This window comes from Triticum dicoccoides, chromosome 7A, assembly GCF_002162155.2.
Source record: "Triticum dicoccoides isolate Atlit2015 ecotype Zavitan chromosome 7A, WEW_v2.0, whole genome shotgun sequence".
Lineage (NCBI taxonomy): Eukaryota > Viridiplantae > Streptophyta > Magnoliopsida > Poales > Poaceae > Triticum > Triticum dicoccoides.
In genome coordinates, this window is record NC_041392.1 from 48,636,764 (window position 1) to 48,648,450 (window position 11,687).

The 11,687-nt window shown below is 43.2% G+C and overlaps 1 protein-coding gene across 1 annotated transcript; it reads right to left on the minus strand.

Moving 5' to 3' along the window:
- Window positions 1-3,702: 3,702 nt before the first annotated feature.
- On the minus strand, window positions 3,703-8,325 carry LOC119331296 (cysteine-rich receptor-like protein kinase 6). The gene has a single exon (XM_037604464.1). The coding sequence runs from the start codon at window positions 8,183-8,185 to the stop codon at window positions 7,634-7,636; it is 552 nt and encodes a 183-aa protein (XP_037460361.1). The 5' UTR covers window positions 8,186-8,325; the 3' UTR covers window positions 3,703-7,633.
- Window positions 8,326-11,687: the final 3,362 nt, after the last annotated feature.

Consider the following 11,687-nt stretch of genomic DNA (forward strand, 5'->3'; position numbering starts at 1 on the left):
CGCGGCCTGCCTCTCCCTCTCCCCTAAAGCCCAATAAGGCCCATATACTTCTTCTCCCGTATTCTCGTAACTCCCCGGTACTTCGAAAAATACCCGAACCACTCGGAACCTTTCCGATGTCCGAATATAGTCGTCCAATATATCGATCTTTACGTCTCGACCATTTCGAGACTCCTCGTCATGTCCCCGATCTCATCCGGGACTCCGAACTCCTTCGGTACATCAAAACTCATAAACTCATAATATAACTGTCATCGAAACCTTAAGCGTGCGGACCCTACGGGTTCGAGAACAATGTAGACATGACCGAGACACGTCTCCGGTCAATAACCAATAGCGGAACCTGGATGCTCATATTGGCTCCCACATATTCTACAAAGATCTTTATCGGTCAGACCGCATAACAACATACGTTGTTCCCTTTGTCATAGGTATGTTACTTGCCCGAGATTCGATCGTCGGTATCTCAATACCTAGTTCAATCTCGTTACCGGCAAGTCTCTTTACTCGTTTCGTAATACATCATCTCACAACTAACTCATTAGTTGCAATGCTTGCAAGGCTTATGTGATGTGCATTACCGAGAGGGCCCAGAGATACCTCTCCGACAATCGGAGTGACAAATCCTAATCTCGAAATATGCCAACCCAACATGTAGCTTTGAAGACACCTGTAGAGCTCCTTTATAATCACCTAGTTACGTTGTGACGTTTGATAGCACATAAAGTGTTCCTCCGGTAAACGGGAGTTGCATAATCTCATAGTCATAGGAATATGTATAAGTCATGAAGAAATCAATAGCAACATACTAAACGATCGAGTGCCAAGCTAACGGAATGGGTCAAGTCAATCACATCATTCTCCTAATGATGTGATCCCGTTAATCAAATAACAACTCTTTGTCTATGGTTAGGAAACATAACCATCTTTGATTAACGAGCTAGTCAAGTAGAGGCATACTAGTGACACTTTGTTTGTCTATGTATTCACACATGTATTATGTTTCCGGTTAATACAATTCTAACATGAATAATAAACATTTATCATGAAATAAGGAAATAAATAATAACTTTATTATTGCCTCTAGGACATATTTCCTTCAGGAACAAGGGCGTGCGTCGAGGCCGTCCGCGCGCGTCCGTTTCACTCCAAACCTAGCGCAAGTTTGAGCCTGGGATGGGTCGAAAACGGACAGAATCCGGACATTTGTCCGTTTGAGACCGCGCGCTGGGCCGCACTATTCGTCCGTTTTACCCCAAACGGACGCGCGCGGACAGGATAGGGTCGCGCGGTGGAGTTGGCCTCACTGCGTCGGAGCATGTGATGGCTTTGGCTCGGTCGCCCGACATACCAGGTCCGCGTGGTCGGTCGCATGCGCACGTAGTCGGCAAACTGCCATCCTCAGTCAATTTTACTACTCATTCCGTTCCTAAATAATTGTCTTTCTAAACATTTCAAATGGCTACCACATACGGATGTATCTAGACATATTTTAGAGTGTAGATTCACTCATTTTGCTCCGTATGTAGTCACTTATTGAAATATCTAGAAAGACAAATATTTAGGAACGGAGGAAGTATTATTTAGGGCTTCTTTGATTCACACGATTTTAAAAAATAGGAATAGAAGAAAAAATGTAGGATTGGAGTGGGGTGCCCACTTGAATCCTATAAAATAAGTAAGAAGTGTTTGATGCCATAGAAAAAATTATAAAGAAATTGTAGAAAGAGATTGAAGTGCATGTTATTAGATTACCTATGCAATGTAGTACAAGAGATTTCATAGAAAAAATTCCTATAGGATCCAATCCTATGAATCAAGGGACCAACATAGAAATTTTTTCTAAGGATTTCAATCATTCAAGAATCAAATAGAATTCCTTTGAATTAAAGAAGCCCTTAGTGGAATCATCGGTCAGTTGGCTGCACTAGGCTCGCAGGCCGACTTTCCGCCGGATGCAGAAGATTTGGTCCATAAGCTTGTGTTTGGCTTGGGCCCTGTGGGGACTAAAAGCTTGGCCCAAATCCAAACTCATCAAGCTGGCTCGGGGGCTCATCTCCACCCACCATGCAAGTGTTTCTCGACACAAACCCTATTTGCCGCTCTGTGTCCCCTCAAAAAAAAAAGTGCCGCTCTGTGCAGCAGACTGTCACCCTGCCACACAGAGGCTAGCGAGCGATTTGGTCAGCCCATTGACCGGAAGAAAAAGTTGTCACGTAACATAAAATATGCCAGCATTTATAAAAATTAGCATCCACGTGACCTGAATAAAATGGCTGTAGGAAAGTTCACGAGTTAACATTTCACGACATAAAAGGCCAGCGAAAAGAACTACTACCAGCCTATGTGGTGCCGTCAGAGACCTCCTATTAGGCGTGTGATGCTTTGGCCCATGAGCAAGGCTGGATGACCCCTGTTTTTTATTTGCTATTTGCTTTTTGTTTTTTCTATTATGTTCTTTTTTTGTATTCCCAGTAATTTGGTATTTCTAAAAATTTATATTTTTTTTATAAATTATGTATTTTTATTTTTTCTGAAATCATAATATGTGTGAGATTTCGTGAAAATGTTCATATATTCAAAAAATGGTCATGAACTAAAAAAAATCATAAATTTTCTAAAAATCTTCACATAAATAAAAAATGATCGTGAATCATAAAAGGAGTTCCATGATTCATAAAAAATTATCTGATTCGGGAAATGTTTATGAATTCGGAAAAATGTTCACCAAACAAAAAAAATGTTCATGAACTAAAAAAATATCAGCCAATTCAAAAAATCTTCTCCAATTCAAAAAATGTCCAACGATTCAAGAAATGTTCATCAAATCAGAAAAAGTTTGCCGATGTAAGAAAATGGTCATATATTTTTAGAAATTTGTTCACAAAAACTAACAAATGATTGTGAATAAAAAATGTTCATCAATGCAAAAAATGTTCATTTATTTCATAAAAATATACATGCATTTCAAAAATTGTTTTCTAAATTCAAATAATGTTGATTTTTTATAAAATGTTCAGAAATTTAATTATTTTGTTAAATTATAAAATTATCCGCTAATTTTGTTGTAATGTTTGTGAATTTAGAAAATGTTTATAATTTCATAAAAACATGCAATCGAATTTTTATCGCAAATTACTTTTTTTCTTGATTTCAGAAAATATTCATGAATTTTAAAAAGTCACAATCATATAAATACGAAATCATTAAACGTACAATATTTGAAAAAAATGTGCACGAATGTGAAAAGATGTTTATGTCGAAGAAAGAGAAGTTAAAATTAAAAATAAAATAACATGAGAAAGGAAATGAAAATAAAACACTGACAAGAAAAAATGAAAATAAAAAACGATAAAGAAGAAAGAAAGGAGATATGACTAAAATAAAAAACGAAAAAACCGTAAGGGGAAACAATAAAAAAGACAAAAAAAAACCCGGTCTGGGAGTGGAGCTGGTTTGGGCGGGCCCAAAATCAGTACGTAGCGGGTGCGGAGGGTACGCGGTTAGCGACCTGCGCGCGGTATAGGATGGTGGCCGTACCGTCATCGGCGGCTCGCCATTTGACCCCAGTCAGTCAGTCACATCTCCACCCCCTTCCTTGGTTTGTTCTAGCCAGTGCCCCGCATGCTCTGCATCTTTCGCAGCAACCTCCGGCGGCTCTCCCCCGATGGATCCGGAGGTGGTCGGCGTCGGCGGCGACGGCGAGGGTGGCTCGAGGCGGCGCCTTTCTTGCCTCCTCCTCGCCCGAAGATGACAGGTAGCCCGCGACTTCCATCCACCCCGTGAGGTTAGCTCTAGGGATTTTTGTTGGGGGAATGGAACCGCTGAGTTGAGTCGATTCAGTAACGATAGCCATTCCGCAGCACCGGGGATGTCTATGCTTAGGATTTCAGTGCAAAAGCTTCTATGCCTGCCTAATAATATGCATCACCCCTTATGTTTATGCTTAGGATTTTTGTTTGTGCTAGGCATTACCATTCCTGCACAAAGAGAAACTTCAACCTCAAATGTACTGCACTTCACAATCCATCGTTCACCAACGGGAATTTGTCACTAGTAATTAGCAACCAAGGTGTCCGCGTCCGATTCAGCGTCACAATGTGCAAACTAATTAGCCATCTGCTTTCGCTGTTTGAAAATGAGTAGATAGATTGTCTTCCTTTCACGCCACGTTTAACCAAAGGTGTTTGTGTGTTTCTGTCAAACGAAAGGAGCCCCCTAACCTAAGACACTAAGAAAATTAGAGGCACAAAAAACACATCACGCAGGGCAGGATGTGCCAAATAGTCCACATATCACATATGCCAAAGGTATGTTTGTTTTTCTGTCAAACGAATCGATCCATCAAAAGAGGTCAGCTTTGGGGATTATTATTATTTTGGTTGGAGGCGAGTGGAACCACTACATTGAATCGATTCAGTGCATATGCCAAATAGCCCCACATATGTTTATGGTTTCTGTACAAAGGCTTATGTGGTTGGATGAATAATCTAAATCCACCCTTTTTATTTGTACACAAAGGGAAACACCAACCTGAAATGTACTCTAACTCACAGTTCGTCATCAACAGCTGAGGTGTTTGCTTATGATTCAACATCACAGTATAAACACTGATTAGTCATCTTTTACTGTTTGAACATGTGTAGATTGTCTTCCGTTCATGCCATGTTTAACCAGAGTCCAAAGGTTTGTGCATGTTTCTGTCAGAACTTTAGTGTTAAAACAGAAGGAGCTCCCTCAGCAAAGCAGCAGCACAAAAAAAAACCGAATCATGCAGGATGATACTACCTGCCTTGTAGAGCAGACACTGTCACATCATTCGCACTAGGGGGCTCTTCCTCTGTTACCCTTATGTGGAAATACGCTGGGTGCTTAGGTTCGGGCAGGGTCATACTTTCACTGCTTAGCATCGCAACCACACTTGTTGTGCTGGGCCTGTCAACTGCATTCTCTTGCACACAGAGCAGTGCGATGTTGATACACCTCATCGTATCTAATGTGTCAGACTCTGAAACTATTGATTCATCGACGAACTCGAGGCATCTTTCCTCTTTCCACAACTTCCATGCCTAGCAAGAGTTTAGAGACATACAGTATTAAATATGGTTTTCAGATAATCAAATAATTTTAAAAATTATATACAAAAAAGTACTTACATATCCAAGAAGGTTGAAGAAGTCCCCAAATTGATGGAAACATGAGTTCCTTTTTCCATGGATGATCTCAAGAATCAGTACACCAAAGCTGAATACATCAGATTTGATTGAGAAGAGACCCTCTGAAGCATACTCGGGAGCCATATACCCACTGAAAATATAGGGGAAAAATAAACTTCTATTTCAGTGTTTTGTATCTGGCTGACTTGTGCAGGATGCACTAATTTGTAAGAAGAGCTTACTATGTCCCAGCAATCCTTTTTGTGTTCCCTTCAGTATCATTTGAGCTGAATATTTTTGCAAGCCCAAAATCTGATATTTTAGGATTCATTTCACTGTCCAAAAGTATGTTGCTAGCTTTAAGATCCCTATGTATGACACGTAACCGAGAGTGCTTATGCAAATATAGAAGTCCTTGTGCTATCCCTTCGATAATCGCTTTTCTTTTGTTCCATTCCAATAAAGCCTTTTTAGTTTCATCTGCACACAAGTTAATGATATATGTATATTAGAGGGGGAGGAAGGTTGTGGGGATAATTTTAGTAGATAGAGTTAACCGATAGTCTGTAACAGGAAACTACAAGGAGTAATGCCAAAGATAAAGAAATCCAAGCTTTTATTTGCCAAATATTCATAGATTAATACTTTCTCTTCTCCTTGAGAGCAACATCCCAATAGCCTAACCAAATTTGTGTGCTGGAGCTTGGCTATGAGTTGGACTTCATTTTTAAACTCTGTGAAACCCTGCCCAAACTGCGAAGCTAGTCTCTTAATTGCTATTTCCAAACCTTCAGGAAGCTGGCCCTGTAGAGGTTTAAAAGAGCTTGATCAGTGATATCATCTTGCAAAATAGAAGCGGTTTACTTATCTTCTGATCAGTAACCCCCCATGCTTGTGAGTAAAATTAAAGCTACATGTATAAATCCACTAGGTCGTACAAATTAGTTATCGATACAGACTAGGTTCGATTTTTGTTCTCTTTGTGTACATGGATAAATGTGTTCTTTTACCTTGTATACTGGTCCAAAGCCACCTTGCCCCAATTTATTTTCATCTGAGAAGTTACTCGTAGCATCTGATAGTTGTGAAAAGTTAAAAAGCTTGAGCTCTGAACTCCTCCCTATCCCCCAGACTAGCTCTTCATCTTCCTGAGAGCTCACTTCACCAAAATTCAAAAATCAGAGTTTATGTAATCCTTTCAGGTAAGCGAATATATATGAATCTAAACAGCCTAAGAGATTTGTGAGTACAGCAGCATTTCCATAACTAACCTTTAATGTTCCTTTTGACTAGTTTAAACCATACGATGAAGCACAAAAATGATGCTAGTAGAAGCATAGCAGTGGTAATGATCCATACCTTTATTATATGCCCTAAACGAAAGATTTCACACAAACATAGGTGGTTAGTTGATTAGACAAATCAACGAAATGTAACTACACAATAAACTTTGATATTTATGTTTTGAGGAATATTCTAACATATTATAACCTCTTGTTGCAAAAGTTCACTTTTCAACCTTAAGATCTGAAACCAGTTGTTTTTAACCTTGAAAGATTGAATCTGTTCACTGTAGCCCTTTGGCCCTATCCCAAGCGGTTTTGAGCTGATTTGGATGACACGTGGTAGACACGTAGCATCACTTCTGCACGGCAGCCCCTTGCCATGTCTGCAGCTTAAGTGAAGATAAAAAAATATGAAACATTTAAAAAATGCAAAAAAACCAGGGAAATCAGAAAATAGTATTGTGAGAATTAGTTTCTCTGTTTTTTTTTACTCAAGCTACCGAGATGGGAATTTGCCGACGTATAGAGGTACATCACGTGTCGTCTGAGTCAGCTAAAACAACTTGGGACAGGACCAATGGGGTAAATTGAACAGATCCAACAGTTCAAGGTTGAGCACAACCGGTTTTGGATGTTAAGGGAAATACAAACTTTTGTAATAGTTTAGTGTTGAAAAATGGACATTTTCTGTATGTTATAAAGAATATTTCAACATACAATATAGTCTAAGGCTGCATCGCAAGCATGGTTGTTGAATTAAAGCGTTGATCAAAGGGTAGCAGTCACCCCACCCAGGTGAATTAATTATGTCTTCCAGAATCATCAAAATTGATTTGCAGTCATTAGATCTATACGGGTGAATTAATTATGTCTTTCAGAATCATCAAAATTAATTTGCGGTCATTAGATCTATATCGAAAGGTGCTCTGTAGTCTGTACCCATAACCCGCTCACTGTTCCAGCACAAATCTACTCGTCAACTGGGTTCCCATCAGACTCAAGCATCGAGTTAAATGAAGTTTTGGAATAGTCAATTTCATTGAGTCTAATGATGCTTGAGTGTGATGGGCACCAATTTCTGTGTAATAAAGATGTGATAGGGATAATATGAATACAAACAGATATAAGATATGGGGAAAATGCTCTTTAGAACAAGGAAAAAGGAAGACTAGGCTAGTTTCGGGGAAAGAACTAACATATTGTCTTACTCTTATCTTTCTGCCATGGAACACCAACCGGCCCTGGCGCCGGCATGTTTGTTGTTGGATCTACAACATCCGACCAGACGGTCTGCTTCGTGGGCTGGCCATTGTAGAACTGATACGTGCTGTACCTAAAATTGTACCACATACCAGCAATCCATTCACCATGTTGCTTGTGGAAGGAACCCCTTGCTGCGCTCCTGATATTTTCGAGGCAATTCCAGCAGTCAATTGATTGTAAGTCCAGGTTGCACTGCGCCATAGAGTAGAGCAGCGGGAGTTCCTCGGATAAATCCATGCGGCCGGTGGCGTATATCATTGTAGAGTTGTAGGCTGCCTGTTTGGCTGTCTCTTGGAGCAGCACCTTGATGTTGCCATCAATGGTGGCGTCGGTGAAGTTGGTGATCCCATAGCGTTGATTGCCGGGATCCTTAGTGTCCGCAAAGATCAGCAACCTGTGTAGCACAAAACTGGAGTTGTAGACAAGGTCCTCGGTGGAGACGTGGACGATGCAGTCCCCATACAAGAAATGCATGTCCATTTGCGATCCGCAGAGCCGCCAAGCATCATGGAACGCGGTGGTGATGCAGTCGGAGCATGCAGATGCTGTGGCATCGCCAGGTGAGGGAGTCCTGGATTAGGGGGGTGTCCGGATGGCCGGACTATACCTTCAGCCGGACTCCTGAACTATGAAGATACAAGATTGAAGACTTCGTCCCGTGTCCGGAAGAGACTTTCCTTGGCGTGAAAGGCAAGCTTGGTGATACGGATATGTAGATCTCCTACCATTGTAACCGACTTTGTGTAACCCTAATCCTATCCGGTGTTTATATAAACCGGAGGGTTTTAGTCCGTAGGACAACATACAGAACAACAATCATACCATAGGCTAGCTTCTAGGGTTTAGCCTCTCCGATCTCGTGGTAGATCTACTCTTGTACTACCCATATCATCCATATTAATCAAGCTGAATGTAGGGTTTTACCTCCATCGAGAGGGCCCGAACTTGGGTAAAGCTTCATGTCCCTTGCCTCATGTTACCATCCGGCCTAGACGCACAGTTCGGGACCCCCTACCTGAGATCCGCCGGTTTTGACACCGACATTGGTGCTTTCATTGAGAGTTCCTCTGTGTCGTCGCCATCAGGAAGGATGCCTCGCCCCGTCTTTAAAGACGACACCGTTGCTAAGGGAGCTTTGGCTGTCGGTCAAACCCTCCGGCTAGGTGGTTTTCTTATGACCGCCTGTTCGGCTTCTACGCCGACGATGAGCCATCGAAAATAATCTTCATGTCAGCTTGGAACTTGCTGAGCAGTTAGATCCAATGAAGTTCTCCTCCATAAACGAGCTCTTGGATCGCATCGCCGCCCTGGGAGTCGCTACGGATTACGACCAGATTGGGCCTAAACCCGATCTAAGAGAGATTAACTCTCCCCAAGTCACCCATTACGTTGCCGTGGTAGAGGGACAGTGCGGCGACCCTTCATCTATCTTAAGGAGTAGCTACGTTCGGATTTCCGATCCCTCCAAGCCGGATACCCGCGGAGGGGAGGATATCACTCAAGACCTGAACTTAGAGTCAGGCGACGGGCTGGATTCATTGGACAACATCCAGGAATCCAAATTTTCGAGTTCAGAAACTCCTCGGCCTCTGAGCCTCAGATTGGGTGAGGCTTCGGATTTAATTCCACCCACCCATCCGAACACAAGCGATCTATCCCAAATCAGGCAAGAGCCCGAAGAAACAGTACATTATTACTGGGCCAGATTCCTCCTGATTAGGAACATGATAAGGGACTGCCGCGAGGAAGACGCAATCTCAATCTTCTGCAATAATTGCACGCACAAGGGAATCCTCAACGCCATAAGTCGCCGTGATATTACACCCTTCGCTGACTTGGCGTCCATCGTATGAAAGTACTGTGCGATGAAAAGCGCCTGGAAAACCGAAATAAAATTTTGGGACGATCCGGCCCTGAATACAAACCCAGTCTGAAATAAAAGGGTGCATCATCGCCACACACCGGGGTCAAACACCAAAAAGCAAAAACCCTCTAGAGGGCATGGAACCGTACTGGAAGGATGACTCAATGGACCCTGTAAAATTCACAGTACAGAGGACGCCACACCAACTCACAGCCTTAGAGCATGTTGGATACTCTGGCAGGTGGCCAAAATTTGCGAAGATCTCCTAATTCCGGAGGCCACAGAAAGCCACCCCAGAGACACCAATACGGTATTAACAGTCTTCGAGACTTTCACATCAAATAATATGTGAAAAAGGACACTCCGCAGCCTTGCCGAAGTCTACCAAGTAGCAACAATAAACCCATGGAGTGACACGGCTATTACCTTTAACGCCAGTGATGAACCTAAATTCCGAATAGCCCGAGCACCAACCGCATTGGTCCTCAGTCCAATAGTGGACGACTTTCGTCTTACCAAGGTACTCATGGACGGCGGCAGTGGATTGAACCTCATTTACGAGGAAACCCTTCAAAAAATGGAAATAGACTGGAACCGCATTGAGCGAAGCAGCACAACCTTTAGAGGAATAATCCCCAGTTGGGAAGCGCGCTGTACAGGAAAAATCACACTAGATGTGGTGTTCGGCACGCCGGATAATTACAGATCCGAAGAGGTCACGTTCCATGTGGCTCCGTTCAGCAGCGGTTATCACGCTCTGCTAGGGCGGGAAGCGTTTACAATCTTCCAAGCAATACCCCATTACGGGTACATGAAGCTCAAGATGCCCGGGCCTAACGGGATCATCACTCTCGCTAGTGATCCGGACATAGCACTCCGCGTCGAAAACAAGACAGCCGCACTGGCCCTTGAGGCACTATCTGAAGCCCTAGCGGCTGAGGAACTGACTGCGCTGCGCTCCACGGTGAATAGGGACAATGTGGTACTCGACAAAAGATCCAAGTCCACCTCCTTTAAACCGGCGGACGAAATAGTCAAATTCCAGGTCCATCCAACGGACCCCAATAAAACAGCTTCCGTCGGGGCACAGTTAAACCCTGATGTAGATGCCGCACTGCGAGAGTTCCTACGAGAGAACTGGGACATTTTCGCCTGGCACCCTTCAGACATGCCAGGAATCCCACGCAGGTTGGCGAGCACAGCTTAAATATACTAAAAGGATTCAAACCTGTCAAACAAGCTCTTCGGCGTTTTTCCGAACCGAAGAGACAGGCCATGGGAGAGGAGCTAGCAAAGCTATTGGAGGCCGGATTCATCAGAGATATAAAACATCCGGACTGGCTAGCAAACCTGGTGATGGTACCAAAGAAGGACAAATCCTGGCGCCTGTGCGTTGATTTTAAAGACCTTAACAAGGCTTGCCCAAAGGATCCCTTCCCCCTCCACCGCATCGATCAAATTATCGACGCTACCTCCGGACACGATTCGTTGTGTTTCCTCGACGCATATTCCGGCTACCATCAAATCAAGATGGCAGAATCAGACCAAGCCGTAACAGCATTTATCACACCATACGGCCCATTCTGCTTCAACACAATGCCCTTCGGGCTCAAAAACGCCGGCGCAACATATCAGCGCATGATTCAGACATGTCTGGCAAACCAGATCGGCAAAACAGTGGAGGCATATGTAGATGATGTGGTCGTCAAAACAAGACATGTCAAATCTCTAGTAGATGACTTGAGGCTCACATTTGATAACCTCCGAACATACGACATCAAGCTCAACCCGAAAAATGTGTTTTCGGCGTTCCAGCCGGAAAGCTCTTGGGCTTCATTGTATCTGGTAGAGGAATTGAAGCAAATCCAGCCAAGATCCGAGCTCTGTCACAATTGGATATCCCAAAAGTCCTCAAACAAATACAAAAGTTAACCGGATGCGTGGCGGCTCTAAGCCGCTTTATCTCCCGCTTGGGAGAAAAGGCCCTCCCCCTTTACCGCCTCCTTCGGCGCACCGAACACTTCGAATGGACGGATGCAGCCACGGCCGGACTCGACGAAATAAAAGCCATATTGGCAACAAACCCAGTCCTGGCCGCGCCAAACATTGGCGAACCAA